General features: G+C 50.0%; 2 protein-coding genes and 1 pseudogene across 2 annotated transcripts in view; 1 reads left to right on the top strand and 2 right to left on the bottom strand.

The window, feature by feature from the left end:
* The window catches only part of LOC131397039 (MHC class I-like protein MILL2), a 313,559-nt gene that overhangs the window by 80,816 nt on the left and 205,289 nt on the right, over positions 1 to 27,454 (top strand). The gene's annotated exons all lie outside the window — the stretch shown is intronic.
* LOC131397612 (MHC class I-like protein MILL1) lies at positions 3,647 to 7,035 on the bottom strand (annotated as a pseudogene).
* LOC131397613 (insulin growth factor-like family member 1) overlaps positions 16,206 to 27,454 on the bottom strand; it is a 30,123-nt gene continuing 18,874 nt past the window's right edge. The window contains exons 2-4 of the mRNA XM_058530714.1: positions 16,864 to 16,908; positions 16,498 to 16,759; positions 16,206 to 16,215 (exon numbers count right to left, since the gene is read on the bottom strand). Coding sequence (XP_058386697.1) covers positions 16,206 to 16,215; positions 16,498 to 16,759; positions 16,864 to 16,908 — 317 coding nt within the window. The remainder of the gene's footprint in view (positions 16,216 to 16,497; positions 16,760 to 16,863; positions 16,909 to 27,454) is intronic.

Raw genomic sequence — 27,454 nt, forward strand, 5'->3', positions numbered from 1 at the left:
TCTTAAGGCTAGTCATTATTTTTTTGAAGTTTCTTTTTAATTTGGTCTTTTCACAGGTACTAATAAAACAATTATGATGAGCACTCTCTAAAAATTTTTCCACTGTAGAAGTTTTTCCAATAGAAGGATCCATGATCAGGCAGTTTTCTCCAGAGTCTAAAGAATATTGTGGCCAGGTGATGTTATAAAAGAGTATCATCTTTTTTCCTTTTTCATGGGCTCGTAGCTAAAAGTTGCCCAATTTTGGATAATGTCACCCAGGGGGCTAGAGGTGGGGATTGATTTAGTGTTCCCTATAGCTGACTTACACACAAGACAAATGCACCCACACAAAGATAAAATCCGACACCTGACAAATGCAAAAGTAGACCCAAGTACAATGCATTTCTCCACTGCAAGCAAGCATTTCGCTGAGGGTGCACGACTGCAGTGGGAAGGAGGGAGCAGCAGGGGAAGGCCCCTGGGCAAAGAAGCCCAGGCAGTTGCTGGGGACCACTGACCTCTTGAACCTAACCAGGGCCATCCAGCCACGGGCACGAGAATCTGGGCTGGCTGACCAAAACTGATACCAAACCTCTTAATCTCAACTTTGTGTACGTGATGTGCAGTAAGCCAGTCACTGAGACATCAGTGCTTGGAGATAGAGAAAGGTTTATTCACATTGACCAAAACAAGAAGGTGGGAGGAGAGGTTCTCTCAAATCTGCGTTAACAAAAGAAAGCAAGAGGGGGTTTTATGGAGCTAAGGGGTTTGGCAGGAGGAGTTTCAGAGAAACAAAGAGGTCACTCCCGATGAACCCCTGGGCAGTCTGACTTCTGAACATCAAGGGCAGCTGGGGGCTGGTTATCTGGTGGTGGTAACTTCCTTGAAGGCATTCTCCTTCTTCTGTAAAACAAGCTCATAAATCCTTGTGACTCTTGAGTCACCCCTCAGGTTAAACAAGAAAACAGCAAATTCACAAGACTGACTTCTTTTCATAATGAGGTGGAAAGGTAATCATATTGAATATTTACGGTAACCCTCAGGTCCCAGCTTCATATCAATTCCTTCTCCATTGTTTTTGTTTGTGTGTTTCCTGACAGTTCATTTGGTGAAGGAACAAGGTAATTTCTCCTGTAGTTTTCCCCAAAGACTGTGCCTTTGCCGAAGACCTGACCAGCATGTGGTTGAACATGATTCTCTGTACCCAGTCAATTGCCTTCTCTTTACAGTAAATTGATGTTGGAGGGACATCAGGGGCAGTACTTTGTCCTTCCACCAGAAGGCGCACTACATCCAGCTGTCTCCCCAGTGGCCAAGTGGCAGCCCTTGATGGTTGCTGCTGAGATCCACTCATACATTAGGCTCACCAAGTAGTAATAATGTAATTCTGCCTTTGTTTTTCTATCTTTATTATTTGGACTATTCTATACAAAAAAACACCTCTCTTTCTCACCTAAGTGAATATCCTGAGGTCCAGGGCTTATGTGACTGTGAAACGCAAAATAAATGGTTGTCTTTATCTTTTTTTATTTTTAAAGCCAGTTGTCATAAAACCACACACCTGGTCCCCTCATCCTGTAAGCAGGAAGAGGGCTTGTCTATTCTTCTCCTGCTCCTGGAGGAAAGAAATGTTAGAAAACAAAATCCAACTGAGTAAATTTCAAAGATCGTATTGGCTTCATTCACGAATCATGAACCAGGCAGCATCCAGTCTAGCAGACAGAAAGGAGCTCTGAAGAGCTGAACAAGGCAAGGGATTTTTAGGCAGAAGGGAGCAGGAACAGGGAAGTTATGTTAGGCAAAAAGGCAGCTTGGTTGTTACAAGGTCACCTTCCTTTAGATGAGGGCTGGGGTCTATCAGGCAGATGACCTGACTAGTGCTGAGCAGATTCCTGGTTGAGGGGTTTAAGATTCCATTTCTAGGTGAGGTCTAACTGTCACTGAGTGAAGTCTTGCCTTGGTGATGACGTGGGACTTAGCATAAGGGACTCCATTTGGGGCCTGGTGCCATGTTTATAATAGAAGAGAGCTGTCTCCACTCACCACCCAGAGAAGAACCAGACCTGTCCTACTCTCTCTCCCATGTGCTTCTCCCCTGGGCTCTCACATCCTCTGTGTGCTTCCTCATCTAGGCTTCAACCACCACCAAACACAGCACAGCAGCGTCAGTGGACACTGCGAGAGGAGCCGCAGCAGGAGCAGCCGCACAGGAAGCCCTCTGACCTTGAGTTCCTGGAGGTCACCATGAAATGGGCTTCAATTATAGCCAGTGGGCCTTCTTCATACGAGGATCCCACACTGACTCTGCCTCCAACTCTCTAGGTCCCAAGGGCTCCCTAGGTCCTCACCAGAGACTGCAGGGACCGTGGTGTTCAGCCCGCAGTGTCCCAAGTGGCAGGTGAACCTCTGCTCCTCTCCAGGGAGGATCCGAATGGCCACCCAGGTCTGGTAGGTCCCGTCCCCACTGGGCAGGCTGACCACAGGCCCAAAGGTGCCCTGGTGCATGGGCTCCCCATCCGGAAGCCAGATCAGGGTGGCACCCCGAGGATAGAAGCTAACAGCCCAGCACCTCAGGAGGACCTTGCCCAGCAGGTTCTTACTGCGGGTCACAGTCACTGACGGGGGATCTAGGGGGAGACAAAGCAGAGTTCAGTGAGGCCAAGGACGCCGCCTCCTTACACTGCAGGGAAACCAAGAGCAGGAACCAGCCAGCCCTTAGAAATGACCCGTGCACATTCGCCCCCAGCCACCCCTCCAGGGGGGCTACATCCCCAGTGGAGAGTGGACTGTGGGAGGGCCCCACGCTGCTCCAACAGCCCCAGGACCCTCCAAGGGGGTCAGGCCCTCGCCCACCTGGAGAGCCTGAGAGGAGATGAACTCCCTGCTCTCAGGGGCCATCGGATCCACCTGAGATGCTCAGCACACGGTTCTGAAGAATTTGTAGGTACTGATGGGACAGAGGGGCTGCTCTGTTCTATTAAGAGTGAGAATCCAGCCTCGGTAATGTACCTCCTTCCTCCCCAACAGAATCGGTTCCACATGCTCCAGGAGACAATGGAGGGATTGTCCACAAGGATGGCCAGCTGGCCCCGCAGCCTGATCCTTTCCTTCTGGGCCTTACATTCCTTTGGGGACCTCTGCCTGATTATGGGTATTTTCATCCGCCAACCCCCACAACACACACCAGTATCTACTTTTTCTTTTTATTCTCTGTCACAAGACTTAGAAAAGGGGGAAACTTTAAACTGGATTTTTGTAAACGTGAAAGCAGAACAAAACTGGGATGACCCTGGGAATATGATTCTGGGTGGTTTGCATTTGAATACGTGACCCTTACTCCAGAGCTGGAATATTCTCTTCTATCTTGGCTCCCAGCCAACTTGGCCCCATCTTAGGGCCTCTACCAAGGAGTTCAAACCTAGATGTAACCTCCCCTCAAAGTCAACATCCCAGAGAATGAGGGTCTTGGAGAGAAAAGGTTTCCTTCTCCTGCCTGCCTGGGGCCTGAGGTCTGAGATCTGGGCCCACATCCTGGGACTCTCCACTTCTCCAGCTGATGGACCAGCAATGGGTCCAGAGGAGACACCTCACCCACATGGGTGTGCCTCTCCGACAATTCAGTCAGAATTCAGCACCTAACCTAAGGCCAGGGCAGGATAGCCCCTCAGAGAACAGCAGAGAAGTTCTCTTCCTTGTAGGATCCAGGGGCAGGCCCAGTGGGTGGAGCCTTTTGCCCAGGGTCAGTATCTCTATTATCCAGGAGGCCCCTCCAGGAGGCCAGGTATCTCCAGAGTTGGGCAGGACAAGTCATACCCAGGAAAGTCTTAACCAGATCAGCCCTGGGGCCTTGGGTCTCCCAGAGCTTCTTGATGTGCTGGGCTGAGGGCGTTGCCACTGTCCAAGTGAGGGTCTGTGAGTCAAAGGTGAGGAAGTCCTGCCCATTGTAGCCCACGTGCCAGAAGCCTCTAGTGCTGTCTCCCTGGAGCTCACAGCCCAATGTGGCCTGGAGGGAGTGAAGGCCTGGCCCACCCCAGGCAGTGACCTGTCACCTCACTGTGCCTGAACCTCTCCACCCAGCAGGACTCCAGCCCAGAGGGGTATGTCGTCTCCTCCACCCAAATGTGAGGTACCTGGTGCAGCATCAGGGGAGCCTCACATCTCTGTGCAATTCCAGCCTTGCTGTGCCCTCCCCTCCCCCAGCTGCAGGATAAACAGGGCAGGGACCAGACTCTGACCCACATGCCCCTGGCTCTGCCCCCACTCACCCCACCCCTGGCCCTGCTGGCCCATGACCTCTGTCAGCATCTGTCTGAGCTACTGCTCCTTCCTCTTCAGGTCCTTGGTTTCTCTCTCCCAGGTCTCAGCTCCCAGGTCCATCTTGATCCCTAGACCCCAGGGCTCTGCGCTGTGGCTCTCACCATCATAGCGCAAGAAGAGCTCATCATCAAAGTATCCCAGGGCCAGGAACTGGGGCTTCTCAGGCCTGTCCAGGGACAGGGCCATGAGGTCGTAGTGGAGAAGAGTGTGGGTTCCTGAGGGAGGAGGACACGTGGGTGATTTGTCCTGCCAAGTTCAAGGTTTCTAACAGCTGCCTCTGTCTTGAGTCATTTAAATCAGGCTGCTCTGTCCTGACCCATCCCAGAGGGGAGTGCAAGGAACCAAGCAGAGTGTTTTGTGATGGACAGGATGAAAGGAAGAGAGGGTCAGGCAAAAAGATTCGGGTGGAAAGAGAGAAGAGAGGCGTTAAGACGTGGAAGAGAAAGCAGGAGTATATTTGGGCAGAGAGAGAAGCAGAAATGACTGAGATCACAGCTGCACAGGGCGGGAGACTGGCAACCCCCGAAGGGCAGAACGGAAATCTCCTCCAGTCTTTCAGGACTGAGAAGAGAACTGCCACGCTCTCAGCTGAAACCTCTGAAGGTCACAGTGCCGATTACGGAATCCTACTAGAACTGTGACCCTGTGCTGACCCAGGTCGATCCTGATTGAATTGAGGCGATAAGGCCCTTGTATTGTCTGCTGAACCCAGGAAAAGAATCAACCTTTCCTGGGCGGAAAATAACATCAAGTGAAGCCATGACAGCTGTAATGTAGGTAATGTCCAGGATTCAACGTGAATTTCTTGACCTCCAAAGAGGCAGGAATACAAAACTGGTAATCAAGAAATGGAGAAGATCCCAGAGAATTGGACCCAACCTACAAACGATCCCAATGTTGATGTTAGCAGAAAAAAATTTTAATATTAACATGTTTAAGAAAATAGAAGAAAATGGGCAAAATATTTGAAAGGAAAGAGGATTTTACTAGAGAACGGAAATGTATAAAAATAAAATGGGAATTCTAGTAAGGAAATACACAATATCTGAAGTTTTGAATTCACTGGATGGGATCTGCAGCAGATTAGACAGAGAAAAACAGGATTAGTGAGCTGGAGGATGGGAAAATGGCAAAAGAAAAACAGAAGCTTAGAGAAATGCGAATGGAGAAAGAAAGAAGCTAAGCATAAGTGACATGTGCGACCCTGTCATCTGTGTAATTGGAGTTTCAGGAGAGAAGAGAGAAAATGCAACACTGGCATTATTCAAAGAGATAATAGCCAAGAATTGTTCAGAACAGATGAAAGACATCAACACCAGGTTCAGGAAGCTCTCAGCTTTAATCAGGATAAACAGAAACAAAGAAAATAATAGAGCATTGAAAAAGCTAGATATCCAAAAGAAGGAAAGAAAAAGAGAAACAAAGGAAATTGGCTAAATAGAAGATATAGAGCGAGATGGTAGATATAAACCCACACACAACAGTAATTACATTAATGTGAGTGGACTAAAAACCCCATGTAAAAGAGTAAGGTTATCAGATATGGTTAAAAGAAAAAAAATCACAAAATCAAATTATGTTGCATATAAGAGTCGCACAAAAACATCGGAAGACTGAAATGGAAAGGATGGAAAAATGATAGAAATGTCAGCTCTAACCAGAAGAAGGCTGGCATCACTCTACTAACATCAGAGCAGGTTTTAAGACAAAAAGCATTATTGGAGTAAAGAGAGGCCCATGCAATGGGAGATTTCACCATCATAAATCTGTATATTTCCAATTACATAGCTTTATAATACATAAAGCAAAATTAGCAAAACTAAAATGAGAGACAGATCCAAAACACTTCGAGAGATGTTAACACCTCTCTCACAATAACCAGAGAACAAGCAGACATAAAATCCGTAAGGTACACAGTCTGAACCACAGAATTAATCTGACACAGTTGACCCACATGGAACAGACGGCATTTCTATGTGCACGTGGAACCTTTGCCAAAATCAGCCACACAGAGACATGAAGAGTGGTTCCAGAAGTGTCAGAGGATTGAAACCATTCAGAATATGTTATCTGACCACTGTGTAATAAGCTAGAAATCAATTTAAAAAAAAGATATCTAGATAACCCCCAATTGCTTGGAAATTAAACAGCACATTTGATTTTTCCATGAGTCAAAGAAGAAATCAGAAGGGAAATTACAAAATATTTTGAACTGATGAGAATGAAAACAATCCATATCGCACCTTGGGAGTGCAGCTATAAAGTAGTGAATGGAAAACAATTAACAGCCTTAAATGCATATATTAGAAAAAAAGAAAGACTAAACATTGAACCCTCTCAGCGTCAGTCTCAAGAAATTAGTAAAAGAACATAAAATACATAACAAAAGTCAAAAGACATAATTAAAGTAAAAGGAGAAATCAATGAAATAGAAAATTACATACAATAAAAATGGACAAATTTCTCAAAAAATAATTCATCTTACCAAAGCTGATATAAGGAGAACAAGTCAATAGTCTCTTAAATATTAAGAAATTAAGGCCATGATTAAATATTTCCCAGCAAGAAAACTCCAGGCCCAGATGGCTTCATTGGTTAATTCTAACAAACGTTTAAGATTAAAACAATAGTCTTACACAAACTGTAGTGGAAGATGGAACACGAGAGAGCACCACAGATATGTTTCATAAGGCCAGCACAAATCTGATGTCCCCCAAGACCCTCACCTGCCTCCATCCTGGTCCACCTCCCCAGACCTTTACCACCCCCATACTGCAGCCCCTCAGCCTCCCGCCCCTTCCGTGGACCCCAGATACTCACCATCCCCTACCATGGCCCTGTGGGAGATCAAGATTTGGCCACTCTGAAATCTATCTCTTTACCTTGATTGTCTTCTCTGAGGGACATTTGACCTCCCCCACTAACTGCCTAAAGAATTTGACATAGTAACTCCTTCCTGGAACAGATCTTCTATATGATGGCTGTGATATAATGTAAAATAGATGTTACAATAGGAACGGCACCAACAAGCCCATGTTATCGGAAGTTCTGTCTCTCTGGCCACATTCTCTGGATGGCCCTGCGAGGAGTTGCCAGACCAACATTTACATTTATAAGGGAAATCTCCATTTGTGAAGGTATCTCCCTCTCTGTATCGGGAAGAGGGGGGATGACCTCATTTCTAGAAACTTATCAATGTGGAAGGTGAGGCCTTAAATCTGCATAATAACCTTACTCTTGTTTACTGTGCTTTAGTGGTAATCTCTTGTAACTGACTCCCCACCCCCAACATCCTCCTTTGTCATTGGCTGAACATGGTATTTAAGACAAGAATTCCTGCTATTGTGTTGAGAAACGCAGTGTCCCTGGTTTCTCCCATGTATATATGTTATTAAACTTGGTATTATTTTCTCCTGCTAACCTGTCTTGTTAATTATTTGGCCAGCCATAAGAACCTTCAGGAAAAGGGCAGAGGGGGATTCTGCCTCTTCCCCCACAGCACCCAAATACCAACTTCCCTGCTGATCTTCCCCCTTCACAAGGACACACGCCATCCCCTTCCGTGGCCGCCCACATGCTCCTTGCTACTTCCCTCACTCACTGCTAGTTTCATCGCAGCCCCCCTCCCACACTTCCCGCCCCCACAGTGCCTCCTCCAAACCCTCACCTGCCTCCCTGCCTTCCCCAGAGACCCTCACCGTCCCCCACCACAGCCCCCAAGTACTCACTGGCTCCCTGCGGACACCCCATCCAGACATCGCCCCCCTGCGGACTGCCTGGGACACTCACCGCCCCCCTCTCCGCGTGTCTCCGGGGAACCCTCCCCGCCCTCCCCGCCCCCGCCTCCCAGCCCCCCAGACCCTCACCTGCCTCCTGCGGACCCTCCGTCCCAGGAAACACGGCGCCCACACCACCACCCTGAGGACCCGCCAGACCCTCCCCACATCCCCTCTCCGAGCCACGCCCCTCAAACACTCCTGCCCCCTTCCGTAGAGCCCCCTGCAAGCGCGCCCTCCGCAAGTCCTAACGTCCCCTCTCCTCCCGCCAGCCCCACACGAAGCCGGGTCCCCCATCCGCACACAGACTCCCCCACCTCCCACCGCCGCCCAGGCGCTCACCAGGGGGGAACCCCCGCGACTCCTCCAGCAGCAGCAACAGGAGCAGCAGGTGGCTCAGGGCTCTGGTGTCCTGGGGGGGACACTAACCCCATTCCTGTCCAGAGGTCTTGATACCAAACCAAGTGGGCTCGCCTCCTGGCGAGTTAAATAAGAGTCTACACCAGTGGAAGTTGTCTCACAAAGTAAGGTGTATTTGTAGTAAATAGAGGGCCACGACGAATCATTTCCAAAGGAAGCAGGAACTTGTATTTTGGTTGGGGAATGAATATTCAAAAGGCAGAGGCGGGTATCCGCTTGCGCAGGCTCAGTTGGAAAACGTGCCTCCGCACACTGCAGGTCACCCTAAGGAGGCTCTAATCTCCCCCTGAAGAGATCTTCCTATGAAAATGAAGGCAAGGTCATGGGCCGAGCTCTTGTAGGGAGGCTTGGTTAGCTTCAAGGTGGCAGCAGGTTGTGTCTAAGTAATATTAATACAGTTAAATGCTTCCACACCCACCCTTGAGTCCCTCGGGTCACTGGTCCGTCACAGTCTGCGTGGGCGATTTGAAAGCTGTGGTTTCCAGCATCCCCTTTCATTGTCCGTCTTGTAGCGGAAGGCCCAGACCACCTTACTCTACGTGTTAACGGTGAGCCCCAGAGCCTTCCAAGGACCCAAACTCGCCATCAGCTTGGCCCAGGACCCCAAGTCTGTGCCTCAAGAGTCCTAGATTCTGTCTGGCTGAGGAGGTGGGGGGGCTGAAGTCTGTCTGGTCCGGGTGTTCAGGGTCTCTGTGCCCCCCAACCCACGGACTGGCCCGTCGGAGTCCAGCCCTGTGTCTGCCCAGCTGTGGCTGCCCCTGCTGAGAGAACGTCGTCCCACAACAGACTGGGGTCTGCTGTGTGTGGAGCTCAGAAACCCCTTCCCCACAAGCTCAGTTGTGGAACTTGAGTCTCCCTACCTCTCTACCCCTCCCCTCAGACTAAGCCCCTCCTCCTCTTCTTTCTCCCCTAGGCAAAGAAAGTGGGAGGGTCTCAGCCCCCTAAGGAGGTCACCAGTCAAGGCTGAGGCTTTTCCTCCAGGGAAGTGAGCCTGGCAGGCAGGCTGTGAGCAGAGGCGGGACTTGCCGTGTCGCCCAGGACAAGATCCTACTGCTGTGGGGAGGGTCTCACCATCACCAGGTCCAGCTGGGGGGCCCTGGAAAAGGGTCTTTGGGACGAGATCCTGCTGTGAGGGAGGGTCTGGGGCCTGGTGGAGGCCAGGGGGTCAGGGAGGAGGCTGCAGAAGGAACGTGGCAGAGATGCTGTTGCTTGGTGAGTGTGTGTGTGTGTGTGTGTGTGTGGGGGCCCCAGGGGAGGGGATTCTGGGGGGGTCTGAAAGAGCTCCAGTAGGGGGCGCTGTGCAGGTGAGAAGGGAAGGCGTCTGGGGCCTGCAAGCCCAGGGAAGCCGACAGTGAGCCTCGAGGGGCCTCCACAGGCCTCAGGCCTCAAGACCAACGTGACAGGAGCAAGTGGACGCCCCTGAGGGCAGACCCCTCCAGGCCCAGAAATCACCCAAGTCCCTCAGGCCCACATTCATGGTGATGGGGTGGGAGGAGAGAGATGCTTCTAATGTCAGAAGGGGAGGCTGGGACCCTTCCCCAGCAGGGGGGCCCCACGGGCACAGCTGTGCAGAAACATCGCATGAGGAGGACACAGGGGTGGGGGAGACAACTGGAAGGGAAAGAGGTTTGCAAAGAACTTCAGGCAACAATTCTGCGAAGTTATGTGAAGATGCAAACATCCAGTCAGACACACGTGGAAAACAGTGCTTTCATCCATCATCCATCCATCCATCCATCCATCCATCCATCCATCCATCCTTCCATCCATCCATCCATCCATTTATTCACTCACTATTCTCTGAGCATCTGCTTTGTGCTCAGCCCTGAGCTAGATAATGCTGGGGACACATGGTGACTTAGGCCCAGGCCCTGTCTGTCTGAGTCTTACTGTCCAGTGGAGAACACAGGCCACCCCAGACACTGATGACCTAGAGTGAGTGGGGCTGACAGGATACACAGGGGTCATAGGTGTTTAGCTGCAGGAGGGGACTTGTGAGGTGAGATTTTAAGAATGGGAGAGAACTGTGACTATTTCAGAGAGGCTGAGCACTGGGAGGGCAGAGGGCAGGCAGGGAGAGGGGGCGGTAGGGGTGGTCACCTTGCAGGCCTCCGTGAGGACTGTGGATTTTATCCTCAGTGCACTGGGAGCCCTGGATGGATCACAAGAAGAAGATGGAAGTGGTCGTGAGATAGGTAGCTGGGTAGACATGAGCAGAGGATCATGGCTGGAGACCTTGCTGCATCAGTGGAACGTCTTGCTGGCATCCTACAAGATGCAGATAAAGGGGAACTGAGACCTGCCTGACACCACTCCCAGAGTCGGAGGCCGTCAACCATGACGATAAAAATAACGGGTGCACAAACAGCACATACAAAGGCTTCTTCTCTACACCTCTAGAGGACATGGAACTTTCTTTAATTCAACTACAAATTCCACATGCATTAGCCCCCCTTCCACGGGGGATGACTGCCATGACAGTTCCAGAGATTCCCCTTGAATGACAAGAACTCCCCCTCCCAACGTGTGGGTGGGGGAAAAGCCATTATTGGCAGATAAACAGATAATGTTAATACCCTTCTAACGGCCCAAATAAAAATAAAACTAACCCAAGACTCGGGGCTGATGCCCTCTCTAGCAGTGCCAGCTCCTCACTTGGAGTGTATCTGACCTTTCCTCTACTGAATCTTTGCTTGCTTGCTGTTCCCGGTGTGTCGGTGTCTGAATTCCTCACTTACGGTGACCAAGAACCTGGGCGACCTGACTCTCCAGTCCGGCTACAGTCAGACTTGTGGCACATCCTGGTGTCTGTCTGCTGTGAGGAGGGTGCACAGGAGACAGGAGACCAGGCAGGAGGCTGCTGTAACAGAAATAATTGTGCAGTTGCCAGAGTCCTAAATGTCTGAGTTCTCTCCGTGGGGAGCAGGGGCAGCACTTGCCTGCCCAGCCCCATCTCTCCCTGCTCTTTAGCCTCCTGTCCCTACAGCTGCAGGTAGAGCAGTGGTTTCCAGACCTCTAAGAGGCTGTAAAAAAATTGAGTAGTTCATAACTGTTATGGTTTTAAAATTTGAAAGTAAAAACAGATTAGAGAATAGAAGAGTGTGCACTACAGAGAATCTTATCCACTATTGTTGAAAGAAACTTTCTTTGGACTGTGTGCGAGCCACAGAATGCTGTGACATCAGTTCTTCCTGGGGAATGGAGGCCAAACAGTTAGCAAGCAGAGGGATGGAGACGGCTCCAGCCACGGGCTCGCCTCCTCCTTCCCCAAGAGCCGCTGCCTTAAACTGCCCTTCATGTCATCCAGGAAGGGGTCCAGCTGTCATTTCCTGGATTCCAGGTGTTTCCTGAATAGGCTGCAGACTGGCTTGGAACCCAGCCTGGTTGTCTCTGCTGTGAAGAGAGTGAGGTTGATCCTGGAGCCAGGGTCAGAGAGAGGAGCACACTAAACAGGGCAGGGCTGGAGTTGGCGTCTCTGGGGCAGGAGGAGCCCAGCTGGAGCCTGGGGCCTGGTGTCTCAGGGTGGCTGAGTCAGGCTCTGAGGCAGGAATGTGGAGGGAGATCAGGACAGGGCAGGGGCTCAGAGGCTGTGCTGGAGGGCAGTGGCTGGTCCTGAGATGTGTGGACACTGAGATCCATAACTCAACAGCATTGAGGCCTTGGAGTCAGGCAGCCCTGGTTTCAAATCATGCCTCTGCCCCTCCTCAAAGTGTGAAAGACGCCCTTACAGATAGCCCTGTTCAACTTTCTGTAACCAAGAGGGAGACATCTTCTGGATGTTTCTCTCTGACAGCTTTCAAGCCACAGGTGCTCTCTTCAGCCTCACTTCCTGGCCAGCTCTGAAAGTCTGCAGGCTCCCTCCCTTCACCCCTACAGGAAGTTCAAACCATAAGAAACAAGACCTGACCCACTCCTAGCCAAAAATAAAAGCCAAAGCTAATGACCCCACTTCCCTCCAGATAAAACCTGAGCCTTCTCCTTGGGGAATCCTATTGTTGTCTTCTGTGTGTGTAATAAACTTTATTTCATGTACATTAGTGCTCCTATGTCATTCCTCCTGATCACCATATACATTCCTGCTTGAGGGGCTGTTCTGCATCCAGCAGGGATCACTAGGCACCACAAACCACCACCACCACCAGCAAAAATCCTACAGCCAGCTGCCTCTGCTCTACCCAGTCTCGTTGTCACTGTCAAGGGACCAGTCTGCTGTCTCTACTGCACTTAAAACTCTGTGACACCAAAGACTAGCCCTGCCAGGGCCACAGCCATGTACCCAGGTGTTGGAGACTCTGTCTCCTCCAGACACCAGAGGACACTCACGTTCTCACGGGAAATAAGAGATGTAGAAACCCCAATGGTTGAATTCCCTCTGCTCAGTTTCCTCTGTGTAGGGAAGATCCTGATAGGCGGCCCCTCTGTGGATTACAGACACAGTCTGGACTGGACTCAGACACCAAGCACCCAGCCAGTGGCCTCCATCAGTCCTAGAACCAGCCCTCTGGAAAGGGCGAGCAGGCCCTGGTGTCAGGCACCCCTATCAAACCCCAAGTAAGACGTTCCCACAGCTCCTGGGCGGTGCTGGGAGATCTGTGCTTCTGGAATGTGAAAGACAGAAGGAAATTGTGTTTCCTCCAGTCACAGCCTTTCTCATTGGCTGACCCTTTTCCCCAGGGGCTAAATAGACTGAAACCACCTCCTGGCAGCACTGGGGTGTTATTTCCATCGTCCTCAGGGAGCCCCTCCAGGGGACAGGCAGGGACATGGAGGAATGTCAGCTGTGCAGGGAGAAGGTCAACTATGCAGGACAGGGACTGCCCAGTGCCTCAGGCCCTGTCTCCTGCTTGCTGATGGGGTGAGGGCAGGTTGCTTTTCGCTCCTCCTGTGTTCTTTGGTTTCAGGCCTGATTCCTGTTTCCTGCAACAGGGCTTTCAGTGGCCACCACCTGGACGCTCACACCAGATCCTTCCCCTGCTTAACATGCTCTGCATCAGCGCTCCCAGCAAACAGAAACCACGCAACCCAATAGAAGTAGGAGGGGCTTTAGAACAGAGAATGAGAGGCTGATAAATTCCCTGGTAGGGCCGGACACGCTCCACGCAGGGACTCCAGACGCACCCCATACAACACTGTCGGACCGGAAAACTTTAATATTTGTGATTAAAAAAACTGGAATCTACCCAGCAAAAACACAGAGCAGTTTCCACATACATGAGTCATCCCACCTTCCTGTGTGGACAGGACAACCACAATTAGATCCCCTATGAGAGGAGGATGCACCACGTGGGGCGCTGGGGTGACTGGGTGTCCCGTCCTTGGGCACATGTCTAGGAAGGGGCCACATTATGCACAAGTTCAGATGATCTCCACCATCTCTGTAACCTGAGCTCAGCCCCACGTCTGTGCAAAGAGAGACTCCAGCTCCCTCCTCCCAGAGGAACATAAGGAGATACAGTCAGGAGGCAACAGTGATGCAGGAAAACACAGGCAGATTTCACCCCAAATCCTCTCCAGCCTGTAGGTAAGCTTGGGACTCACCATCCTAAGTTCCATGAGTGGACTTCCAGCACATTCCCTCACCATCTAAGGGCATATTATGTTTTATGAAAAAGTATATACTAATGCAGGTTGTTGGCAGGTCCCCAATAATATTAAGGGAGAGAAAATTTATACCTATAAAAATTGCATCAGCCCAGAAATGACTGGCAGGAGTAGTGTGGTCCTTGTCCCCTTGGAAGAGGGGGAACCAGCAGGGGGTGGGGAAGCTGGGGAGGGGAGGGCAGGGAGCGCTGTAGACACACCAGATACAGAGCAAGAGAAATGGAGACAAGGGCTGATGGTCAGAAGACTCATCACCAGTGGAATCTATAGGGACTTGACAGCCTGGGAATCAGTAAACCAGGACTAATGCCACTAGAGGGAAGTAGTGCCAACTGGACAAGAAAGAGGAGCCAAAGAACAGTCAAGCATCTAGGACTCAGCCTAACAGCTGGATTGCAGGATTGCTCCCTGGGGGAGAGAGGAGGTCATCACAGAGAACTTCCTGCCCTTGGAGTGAAGATCAGGAGACTACAGAGCATGTTGAAGACTGAAGTTCAGGCGAGAGGACAGACGTGGACAAGTTAATCATGACTGTTTACATCACCAATGGGTTACATGTCAGTACTTTCTTGCCCATAACAGGAAAATAGAAGACAGAATATTTTATTTTATCCTGACAGCATGAAGATAGCACTGAAGGACAACGTCAAATAACTTATTTATGAAACAAAGATATTCTTCCAGAAGAACTAAATAAACGAGAAGACCTTCCTTAGTGATGGATTAGAAAACGTATTATTCTTTAGATGGCAATACTCTCCCAAATTGATCTAAAGATTCACATAATCTTTATAAAAACCCAAACACTATTTTTGCAGAAATTGACAACCAGAACCTAAAATTTGTAATAGGCTAGTGGCTCGGAATAGCCAACAAAATCTTGACAAAGAAGGAAATACTTGGAGGACTCACACCTCCTGGTTTCCAAACTTAAGGCTAAGCTACAATAATCAGGACAGTGTGGCACTGGCAGAAGGATGTACATATATTTCCATGGAATATAATTGAGACTCCAAGAATAAACTCTTATTCTTATGGTTAATTGATTCAAGGGTGCCAAGACAATTCAACAGAGGAAAGAATAGTGTTTTCTACAACTGGATATTCATATGCAAAACATGAAGTGGACTTGTACCTCACATCATGTTAAAAATTAACTCAAAATGGATCAAACAAATAAATGTAAGAGCTAAAACTATAAAACTCATAGAAGAAACATAGGATGAAGTCTTTATGAACTGGAGATAGGCAATGGTTCCTTAGAAGAAACCAAAACCACAGAGCAATAGATAAATTGGACTTCATTAAAATTAAAAACTTTGTACTTCAAAGAACACCATCAAGAGAGTGAAAAGTCATCAAAGTGAAAGAAAATATTTGCAAATCATATACCTGATGAGGGAATTGTGTCCAGCATATAATATAAACTCTTGCTGGTCAAGTATAAAAAGCCAAAAATACAATTAAAAAATGGAGAAAGGATTTAAAGACATTTCCCCAAACGTGACATACACAGAGCCAATAAACCTATGACAAGATAATCAACATGTTTAGACGTTAGGGAAATGCAAATCAAATCCACAATGAAATACCTCTCCACACTCATTTGTACAAGAATATTCAGCATAATTATTCATAATAACCCCAAAATGGAAAAAAACCCAATGTCTATCAACTGATGAATGGGTGTTGTGTGGGTCTCAGACTATTGATAGTGATGCCGCAGGGTAGGAACGCCTGAGACACTCGCCTGGGTCCATATTACTTGTGGTGAGTCCCACAGACATTTCCCCAACCAGAGCCAATGTTGTGGCTGGACCAGCCCTTGTGGTTCTTATTATGATCACAGGACCCCCCTAGGCAACACCATCAGAGAATTTTGAAGAACAGGAATTATTACTCACCTGAGTATTAGTCACCCTGAGTATTAAAGGGCAGATTCAGGCTGAGAGTGAAGAGGATAAAGAACGAGACAGGAGGACTGAGTCTGAGTGTCTCCAGTCCCCAAATACCCACTCCACGTCCCAGATCTAAGTCCACACCAGGCCCCTCTCCCCAGGCTCCTCCAGGAAGCAGAATCCAGCAGTCATCTGGTCATCGGGTCCTCTGTCAGCTGACACTGAAGAGAGAGACAGAGAGAGAGAGCGAGCAAGAGAGAGGTGGACAGAGATGGAGGGATGCACAGAACATGGCAGAGGAGTGGAAGAGAGAGACACAGAAGGGCAGCAAAGAGGCTGAGAGAAATAAACACAAAGGGAGAGAGAAACCAGGAGAGAAAAGGGAGAGGTATATTGAAGGGAGCAGGTGACAGGGCCAGCGGGCGGCTTTAGGAACAGAGTAGCCATCCTGAGATTCCCACTCCCCTGCAGCCCCCAATCCCATGGAGGGGACAAGACCTCACCTGCGACAAACCCTGTCATCCGAGGATGGGGCGAAGGAACAACTCTGGCCTTTCAGCTTCACCAGGAAGGACTCCTGGGGTCTAAGCGACCGGGGGCAGCACTGCTCGAAGCAGACCCTGAAGGTGCAGTTGCCACACTTCCGGGTCCTGCCCAAGGGCACCACAGAGTCATCACAGCAACAGTGCTGCAGGTCGTGGTAGAACTTGTCCCCACAGGTCACGTGTTGCTGGCACAGCATCAGGTGAGCACCCATGGGGGACACTGGCAGAGACGGAGCTGGTGTGACCAGGCAGCAGGGCAGGGACTCCCAGCCTGAGGCCCTCTGGGAGACACACCCCACCTCTGAGTGTCCCTCCTGGACTCACCTGGGGCTCCATGTGAGCAGAGGATGCAGAGAGCGGCCAAGAGAGCTGTGGGAGAGCAGAGGGATGAGGTGGGGATGAGCAGGCAGCCAGGGGTCCACCTCGGAGAGCCCAGCTTGGGGCAGGGGAAGGTCTGAGGGGGTGTCTGTCCTGTATGAGTTGCATGGGAAAGCTAGGAGCAGTCCAGGGTGGAATCTAGTCACCTGTGTTTGGGTGTCTTGGGATTATGGGCCTGTGGAAGGTGAGGGGATTTGGGGTTGGATCCTCCTTACCCAGGATGCACCATCGGGGAGCTATGGCTCTGGGGCAGCTGCAGTGGAGTGGAAAGAGGATCAGCCGATCTCAGCAGGTGCTTTTACTCCTACTGTAAAGCTGGTGATGTCATCGGATCCCCTGCCTGGCCTGCAGAGACATGCTGGGCCCTGGGGCAGGAGCAGGTGCCCTGACATCAACCTCTCCCCCAAATGCCTCCCTCTCATGCCCAGCACAATGGCCTCATTCCCACTCTCCTGGAATTCTAACCCCTCACATCCTCCCTGGGGGCCTGTCAGCTCCCTGACCTCACACCTCTAGCCCAGGGCTCACTAAACCCCATCTCAGGGCATTCAGGTGAGAGACTAGTTTTTACACATATGAAAATTCCAGGTTGAACGAGATTGGGGAACAGGGGAATGTGCGGGAAGAACGCTGAGGTGGCTCATGAATGAACATGAACAAGGCCCTGGAGGACCCCTGGGACCCACAGCCCCCAGGGTGCTCTCCCCACCTCCTTCTCTGTCTCTCCACTAATGGTCATTTCCTCAGGAGCACTGTCCACTTAGCACCTCGTGTGCCCCAGGCTTTGTGTCAGACACGGGGGAGGAGTGGGGAGCAGGACATTCAGAAGTCACAATTTTCACTGAGTTCATGAGAGAGAGAGAGAATGGTAAGATAATCCATTTGAGTTTGGTTGCTGTAGTCAAGGTCATTGTCAATATTACTCGTCTGTGAAGTTCTGTAGGAGAAATTCCACCACCATCAGTAGATTCTCAAAGTCTTTACTCCTTACCGTGGGTGTTCAGACGGAGATAGATTGAATGTCCCCTGAGAAAAGCCGTCTTGGAGTCAGGATATGAAGACAGAAGATGAAGGATCCCCTTCCCTGAGGGACACTGTGGGGTCAGTTCTTGGGTCCAGGTCACCTCGTGCAGTGAGGATAGGGAGGCCCCTCCCCCAGCTCCTGCAGAACTCCATCCCTCGGGGGCACAGAGACCACCCAGAATGGACAAGTTTCTCCCCAGGGCTGGGAAGGGTGACCTGTTCCTCATGTGGGCAGCCACGTCCCTCTACCTGCCTCCCTGTGTGTGGAAACATCCTGCCTTCTGCGTCGCTGCTCCCCTGCGGGAGCCTCCACACTCGCTCTATAGACGCCCCTCCACCTGGAGCCCAGGCCCAGACTCAGCTCCTCCATGACATGCACCCGCTCCAGGCAGAAACCAGGGCGAGGACCCAGTGAAAGAGGAACGGAGCGTGTCCTTCACTGTGAGGGGGGAACCGCATCAGTGTCCAGACCCAGCAGAAGTGGGGGATTCAGGGAAACATCCAGGTCAGCTCTGGGGGTGTCCTCGGTGTAAGCTCTGGTCTCTCCTGGTTGGGGACAGAGATTTCGTCACAGCCCAGCTCTGGTGGTGGTGTGTGGTTGGCATTGGTGCCCACATGCCGGGTTTCCCAGAATGAACCTGAGGAGGTGACTTTACCTCTCTGAGCCTCAGGTTCCTCCCAGAAAATGGAGACAACCTGGCCCAGCTGACCTGTTGTCTTTTGGTCTAACAGAGATGACAGAAGCAAGGGCCTGACAATAAATAGTAGCTGAGGATGAGCAGTGTACCCAGCCCTGTGCCAGGTGACCCTGAGGACACAGTGATGACTCAGTAGCAGGTCCTTTCCCATTATTGGGGATCACAGACTCTCCTCAGTCCATGATGGCTCAGAAATGTCAGGTTTGGGTTCAGAAAACGCAGGAATTGTGGGAGCCTGGGAGAGGGGTCATCACTCATCTTGGGAGTTCAGGGAGAGCTTCCTGGAGGAGGGGATGTCTGAGCTAAGATTTTAAGGCTGAGCCCAGACAGGGTGGAGGGCAGGGCAGAGATAGGGGGCTGGAGGTGGGTGGCAGGGTCAGTACCTTGTGAGCCTCGGGGAGGACTCAGGACTTTATCCTCAGTGCACTGGGCACCATGGTTGGGTCCTGACCAGTGGAGGAGAGTTCAGATTTGTGTCTGTGAACATCCCTGCATCTGCGAGCTATGAGGAGGGTGGACAGGAGGGTTGAGCCTGGAGTAGCAGACCAGAGAAGATCCTGCCATAGCAGAAATCCTTGCGCAATTACCAGAGTCCCAAATGTCCCCTTTGTCCCATGGGGCAGAAGGACAGCAGCTCCCCTCCCAGCCCCACATCTCCCCTATGTTCTGGCCTCCATTCTCTTGCAGCTGCACAGTAGAGCGGTGTTTCCCGAGACTGTGGATTGCACCATTTTAGCAAGTTATGTAATCACTTGAGTTGGTCATAAACTATGTTATTTTTTTAATTGAAAAATATAGATTAGGAAATGGATTAGTGTATGCTGCGCAGAATCTTGTCAAATGTTGCTTATGGAAACTTCCCTTCCAGAATGTTGGAAGCCATGTAATGATGTAATACTTATCTATTCCTTAGTAAACTTATGAATGGGGGCGCTCCAGGGAAGGGCTGGTCTCCTCTTTGCTGACTGCCACAGACTTAGCTGCCTCGTCATGTTTTCCAGTTCAGGGATCATCTCTCATGACCTTGATTCCGTTCATTTTCTGGGATGGCTCCAGGTAGGCAAGGACACAGGCCTGGTTGCCTCTGCCAAAATCTGTGGAGCAGTAGACGCGTGGACACCAGCCAGGGTGAGGGAGAAAGCACATTCCCCAGGGCAGGGTTGCAGCCACGTCTCTGAAGAGAACTGAGTGAGCAAAGGGCAGGCAGGTAGAGGGAGATCAGGAAAGGGAAGGGGGGTCTGTGCTGATGGGAGGGCAGTGGCTGCTCCTGAGATGTGTGGACACAGAGCCACTAACTCACTGGGTCCTGACCAGTGGAGGGTCCAGCCACTGAGAGACACTCCGGAACCCCATTGTCTGAGGACAGCTCTGTCTTCTGTGTGAGATCCTGGATAGTGAGGCAGGACCCGGTCTGTGATGGTTGAAGCCATCATTAGGTGTTGTGACTCTGCTTCTCCTGATGGCTAAAGAAGGTTCTGGCTCTCTTGGCTGTCAGTGTAAGTTCCCCAACAGTCATTTGTTTTATTCTCTCAACCTGTTCCCTGGGTCCAAGCAAGATATTGACCCAAAGTCCTCCTGCGGGTCAGGGACACAGGCTGGAGCAGAGCCCAGGACTCCTGAATCCCAGTCCAGGGGCCTCCAACCCCCTGCCCAGGCCTACAGGAAGGACAGCAGACTGTGCTCTCAGACTCCCCTAGACAAGACCCGGGTCGACGTTCTCACGGCTCCTGGTTGGGGCTGGCAGAGCTGGGCTCCTGGATGGGAAACCCAGGAGGACCTGGCATTTCCTGATCTTACCAGATTCCCCACTGGCTTCTCCTTTTCCCCGGGAATAAATTGGCTGCATGTCCCTCCTGTCAGCATCTTGGTGTTATTTCCATCTGGCCTCAGGGAGCCCCTCCCAGGGGACAGGCAGGAATGCAGTGGACTTTCAGGTGTACAGAGAGAATGTCAGGTATGCAGGAGGAGGAGCTGGGGCTCCCCAGAGCCAGAAGGTCCTCCTCTGCTGGCTGAGGAGGAGGATGTGTCACCCTTCTGCTCCAATCACATTATCAGAGTTTCAGGAACTGACCCTTGCTCCCTGCAAAGGGACTTCTGGTGACCAAAGAATGGATGGTCTGGCCTGATCCCAGCTCTGATTGGATTCTTCAAGTAAAACAGTGAGTTTGTTACCCGGCCCACCAACCCATGAGCCGGTAACCACAGCCCTGCTCAGAACACCCCGGACATGTTCTCTTTAGCTTACAGGAAACCACAACGAGAGGAAGGAGGAGGAGGCTGAGACACATAGTCGAAACCAGTTAACACTGGTTGAAGGCAACTTGGCAGTTGCCTTGACCTAACAGAGACCCTGCAGGTCCTTATAGGCTCATTGTAATGCATTACCACGCTACATCACACACCCACCAGCGCCATGACAGTTTACAGTTGCCATGGCAATGGCAGGGTATGACCAAATAAGGAAAGAAAAGAGATGGCACCCTTGATCCCCAGAAATGCCTGCCCATTTCTCTGAAAACTATGAATTTTCCTCCCCTTCATAACCTGGACCCCTTATAACAGCTGCTTATGCGCCCCATGAGCTGAGAAGTTGATTTGTGAAGCTAGTTCCCACTTCTCCGTTCTCTGGCCATTGAATAAAAGCTTGTGCCGTTGACCACTCAGCTTCCATTTCATTTCAAATCCGCCACTCGGAACAAAATAGAACCCACCAGGAAGGATTGTGGGTACGAGGCCCACCTGTGGGTTCCTCCTCAGCGCTCCTCTGAATGTGGATTGGAGTCCCACTGGAGTGAGGTCAATTTGGCAACAAGTTAAGAGCCTACTGGTCAGAGGAGGCGCTGGAGGAGCAGGCTCTAGGCTTGGCTTCCAGGGATGATGCCCAGACCAGCACTGCTGTGTGACTCAGGGATCTGAACATCACTGCTGCAGCCCCAGCAGCCTCTTGGCACCTCAAAGCTATTGCCTCGACATGTGGTTGCTGCTGGGGAAACACCTGGTGACTCCATGGCTGTGCTGCTCAGAGCTTCAGACGCATCCAGAACCCCAGCTGCAAGACCTTCTGGGAAAGGCCATCTGAAGCTGCCCAGCCTCTGAGGACAGGGAGGCCCTGAGTGGGTGGGATGGATGCCAAGAGTCCAGTATACCCTTCATTAGCCTCCCATCACTCTCAACTTATTGCAACTCTTTATTACAACTCAAAATGTCTCCCATGGCTCAACACCCATGTCCCCAGATGGAGGCCCCACACTCCCCTCAGTGTCTGCACCTCAACTTCAGGGTCTGTGGTCCCCCCACAGCCACATGTGCCAGGGTTCGTGCATGACGGTTCTTGTCTCACTCTCTCCCCACTCTCTTCACATGCATTCTATTCACTCTCCAGCTTTCAGGTTAAATGTCACCCTCCCCGAAATGTCTCTGGACCCTGAGGCTAAGGTCGGTCACCCCATTACATCCTGACAGCTCCTTGGACATCTTCTACTGAGCACTTATCACAGCTCTTTGGGGCTTTGCTGTCAAGAAAGACACTTGAGAATCAGGTTCAGTGTGGTTTTTGATCATCAATGAGAAGGGAACAAGTTGTTTCAGGGACTGAATAGATCAAGGGTTTTAGATTTACTTGAACCAGACCAGCCTCCACCCTGCACAAGCCGATGGGATTCAGAATCCCACTATAAAGTGAAGATGCTCAGGGAAACTCTCATTCCAGCAAGAGAAGTGATGAAACAGACCAAGTGGGTCAGCACCAGTGGTGTGGACAGTTCCTTCTGCTCTCCCGACGCCACCCCCCTGCCCCCCATTCAAATGTTTTTACTCTTCATTTTTACGTGTGTGGTAAAATACACATAAAGTAAAATTTATCGTTTTAACCATTGTAAATTGTACAGTTCAGTGGCATTTAGTACATTCAAGATGTTGTGTAAATATCACCAGAATATTTTCATCACCCCTAAAGAAAACCCCTTACTCATTAAGCAATGCTGGCCCACTCCACCCTCCTCCCAGCCCGGAGAGACCACTAATCTGATTTCTGTCTCAATGTATTTACCGATTTTGGGTTTTTCATATGAATAGAATCATACAATGTATGGTTCTTTGTGTCTGGTTTCTTTCGCTTATCACAATGCATTCAACATTCATCCATGTTGTAATGTATCTGTACTTCATTTCTCATAAGAAATAGTATTTCATTATGTGGATATACTACATTTAGTTTATCCATTAATCAATGGATGGACTTCTGTGATGTTTCCAACTTTTGACTTTTGTGAATAACTCTACAATGAACTTTTATATATAAGTGACTGAACAACTATTTCAATTCTTTTGAAAATATACCAGGAGTAGAATTGTTTGTTCACATGGTAATTTTATGATTCACTTAGTGAGGAAGAGATGAACAGTTTCCCACAGTGGCTGCACCATTTTACCTTCCCACTAGCAAAGTGTGAGGGTTGCAGTTTCCCCACACCCTCGCTTACACTATTATAATCCATTTTAAAAAATTATCACGGGCCGGCCCCGTGGCTTAGCGGTTAAGTGTGCGCGCGCTCGGCTGCTGGCTGCCTGGGGTTCGGATCCTGGGCACGCACTGACGCACCGCTTCTCCAGCCATGCTGAGGCCGCGTCCCACATACAGCAACTAGAGGGATGTACAACTATGACATACAACTATCTACTGGGGCTTTGGGGGAAAAATAAATAAATAAAATTAAAAAAAAATTATCACAATTCTAGTGGGTGTGAAGTGGTAATTCTTAGTAATTTTGATTTGAATTTCCCTTAAAAAATTACTTTGAGCGTCTTTTCATGTGCTTGTTGGACATTTGGATATCTTCTCTGGAGAAATATCTATTCAGATCCTTTTCTTTAAATTGTGTTGTTTGCCTTTTTGTTATTCCATTGTAAGAATTCTAAATATACTCTGGATGCTATAATCTAGATCATTGTTAGATATACCATTTGCAAATATTCTCTGCCATTCCCAACAGTGGGTTGTATTTTCACTATCTTGGTAGTGTTCTTTGACGAACAAAACTTTTAAATTTTGATTAATTCCAATTTATCCTTTTTCCTCTTTTGTATCTGTGCTTTTGCTGTCATATCTAAGAAAACATTTTCAAATCCAAAGTCATGAAGAATTACTCCTACGTGTTCTTCTAAGACTTTTATGGCTTTACCTCCTACATTTAGGCCTTTCATCCACTTTGAGTTATATATGTTGTATATGGTGTGAGGCAGAGGCCCAGCTTCATTCTTCTGCCTGTAGAGATCCATTTGACTCAGTGCCACATGCTGAAAATTTCTTTCCATGTTGAATGCTCTCGGCAGCCTCATCAAAAACTCAATTGGCCATAAATCTGTGGGCTTATTTCTGGAACCTCAATTCCATCCCATTGATCTCTATGTCTACCATTATGCCAGTACCATACTGTTTTGATTACTGTAGCCTTATGGCAAGTTTAAAATTAGGAAGTGTGAGTCTTCCAACTTTGGTCTCCTTTTTCAAGACTCTTTTCGCTATCCAGAGTCCATGTCAATTCCGTATCAATTGAAACAGAGCTTTGACATTTCTGGAAGAAGAAGAAAAAAAGGCCATTGGGGGTTATGCTAGGGATTGCATTGAATCTGCAGATTGCTTTGGGAAATAATCATCTTAACAATATAAATGGAACTGATTTGGGGATGTGGTTGGGACATTGCTATGGAAGGAGAGGAGGGCGGGAGAGGAAAGGGATGGGATGGAGGCAGAGGTTCCCTTGGGGGTGGGGCTGCAGCTGTGACAGAAGGTGGGGTTCTGCACTCCTTATCTGGAGGCTGCATTGGGGATCATGTCTCTGGGGTTGGCTTTGGTTCAGTGGATGGGAAAGTGGCGGATTCCGAGGTTTTTTTTATCTGTAGAGAGGAGCTGGGCGTGTCAGAGGAGCTCCAGTCCTCTTCTCTGGCAACAGGGGCATGGCTTGGTCCTGGAGTTGGGGCAGGCATCACACAGGGTATCTGCCACCTTGGAACCTCATGTCAGATCCTTTAAGAGCCAGGAGAGGACGGATGCTCCGTCCCCCTTCCTTCCCTCACATGCATCCCTCTCATCCTCCAGTAATAAGGCCACTTTAGCAAAAATCAAGACATAGGCTACATCTTGGAGCTGTCCCCACTGTCCCAAATTGAAACAGCTAGTAATATCTGATCCATGTGACCCTACAAGTCTTCTACTTTCCCCGTGTTCTTTTCTACATTTCGAGCCCTCCTTAGGGGGCTCCTCAACACCCTGACCTCACGCTAGAGCCTAGTAACCACTCACCTAACCAAGGTTGATGTCATTCATTTGACAGCGACTGTGATGGGCAGTGACCTTTTATTTACAGATTTGGAAACTCTAATCAGAATAAGTAGGCAAAATGGGAGATTTCCCAGGCTTCTGGGCTCACTCATGGAACCAAGACAGGAACTCCAACGTCAAAAGGTCACGTGTCTATTTCTGTTCTTCTTTATAGTTGTCACTTACTCAAGGACACATGACTCGCATATCCCAGGCACTGTTGCAGGCTCTGAGAGTCAGTGCTGAGGCTGCTCTGCAAAAGCTGTTTTCATTTGGTTCAAGGAGGAGGAGAGGGGAGGAGAGGAGAGGGGAGGAGGGGAGGGGAGGGGAGAGGAGAGGAGATTATGAATGAGAGAATGCAGCAGCTGTGTCTGGTGCTGGATAAACAATTGATGATCTTAGAGGTGACTGATGTGACCCATGTCATTATCACACTTATTCGTTTCATTGATGTTCTGAGCGAAAATGTCCACAACCGTCTTGAGACCCTCAAGTAGAACACGACCCCATCAGAGTTAAGACAACAGGACCATGAAAGGCTTTCACTTGTCTCCTTCACAGGAATTAATCCTCCTTGGGCTTGAATATGCTCGCTCGGAGGGAGAGGGGACAATTTCTCCTCTGAGAGAAGCCACTTGGTGTCAGAAGGTGAAGGAGCCGCTCCCCTGAGGGAGGCTGACAGAGCACTTACTGCCTGTTTGTCTTTTCACTTTCTTTTGAGACTGTGTGTAAGTGCACAATGATGTAATATCTAGTTTCCTAGTAGATGCAGCCAAGGGATTAGTAAAATCAGGAACAGAGCAGGCTCTGAGCCCCAGCCCAACTTGCTCACTCCTGGCAGCGCCCGGATGCTGTTGTAGCCTGGTTTCCAGCCCCCGACACAGGGTTGGGCCCTATGTGCGTGGGGTGGGGAGCAGGGGAGATGTGGCTAGAAGGAGGTTCTTAGGCCTTCCCCAGGGCATGGCACCCCACAGGGCCCAGCTGAGCAACAGCATGACAGGGAGAATGGGGGGCTGCTGGAGAGGGAGAGGTCTGGACTGAGAGGCACCAATTCTCAGAAAGTCACTATATCAGGACAGTCATGTTGACTAGATACACCCTGAGCACAGTGCTTTCATTCATTCATCCACCCACGCAGTCATTCATTGACTCCTTTATTCATTCATTCAACATTCCCTGAGCATCCGCTCTGTCACCAATCCTGTGCTAGTGGATGCTTGGGACACAGTGCTGACTTAGTCCGAGGCTCTGTCCTTCTTGTTCTCATGTCCAGTGAGGGACACTGACCATCCGAGACAATCATGACTCAGAGTGAGTAGGGCTGGGAAGGAGGGCCAAGGGTGTCAGGGATGGCTTCCTGGAGGAGGGGCATCTGAGCTGTGATTTTGAGAATGAGCAAGAACTCTGAGTATTTCAGTGCAGCTCAGTCTGGGCGGGCAGAGGGCAAAGGGCAGGGCAGGGCCAGTCACCCTGGGGGCCTCAGGGAGGATTCTGGACTCACCTGAGTACTCTGTGAGCCATGGACGGGTCCTAAGCAGGGGATGGAAATGGGGAGATGTGAGCCTATGGAAGATCCCAGCGTCTGTCTGCTGTGAGGTGGACAGGAGGGTTGAGACGGGAGGCGGGACACCAGGGAGGAAGATTCTGGTTCAGAAATGATCATGGGATCACCAGGGTCCTGACTGTCTGCTCTCTCCCGAGGAGGTGGAGGATACACACTCCCTCCCAGAACCATCCGTCCCCTGTTCCTCAGGCCACCCATCTCCTCAGCTGCAGGGTAGAGGAATGTTCTCCAAACTCTGGATCAGTGCTCTTTCAGGTTGTAAAACCAACAAGTTTGTATAATGGATACTTTAAAATTCAAAGAGAATTGATTGAAAACAGAACAGTGTGCACAACATAGACCCTCCACCATTCCTGGGTAATTAAACTTTGTTTTGGACTGTGTGTAAGCCCCATGATGGTGTCATATCTATTTTTCCTAGTGAGTCACATACAAACGGTTAATAAGCAGGGGACTGGAAAGGCTCCAAGCACAGGCTTGCCTTCTCCTCTCCTAAGAGCCGCTGACTTAACTGCCCTGTCACGGCCTCCAAAAAATGGGTTCAGCTCTCACATCCTCTGTCCCAGGCGCTTCCAGGAGGCTGAAGGTGGGCTCAGCGCCCAGCCCAGCATCCCTGCCAAAAGGAGGATGAGGTTAGCCTGGACATCAGCCAGCTCCAGAGAAAAGCACATTTCCCCTGGGGGCAGGGTTGGGCTTGGCGTCTCTAAGGAGGGAGGGGCCCAGCCCACCATCCTGGGCCTGGAGCCTGGTCTCTCCAGGGGCTGAGTCAGGACCCGGGTGGAAAGGTGGAGGGAGATCAGGGCAGGGGGTCTCAGAGGCTGCGCTGGTGGGAGGGCATTGGAGGCCAGGCCAGGGCTCCATGGACACTGAGAGCCTCTGACCCGAGAGTGATGACAATTCGGGGTCCAACAGCCCTGGATTCAAATCTTTATA

The sequence above is a fragment of the Diceros bicornis genome, chromosome 34 (assembly GCF_020826845.1).
Source record: "Diceros bicornis minor isolate mBicDic1 chromosome 34, mDicBic1.mat.cur, whole genome shotgun sequence".
Classification (NCBI taxonomy): domain Eukaryota; kingdom Metazoa; phylum Chordata; class Mammalia; order Perissodactyla; family Rhinocerotidae; genus Diceros; species Diceros bicornis.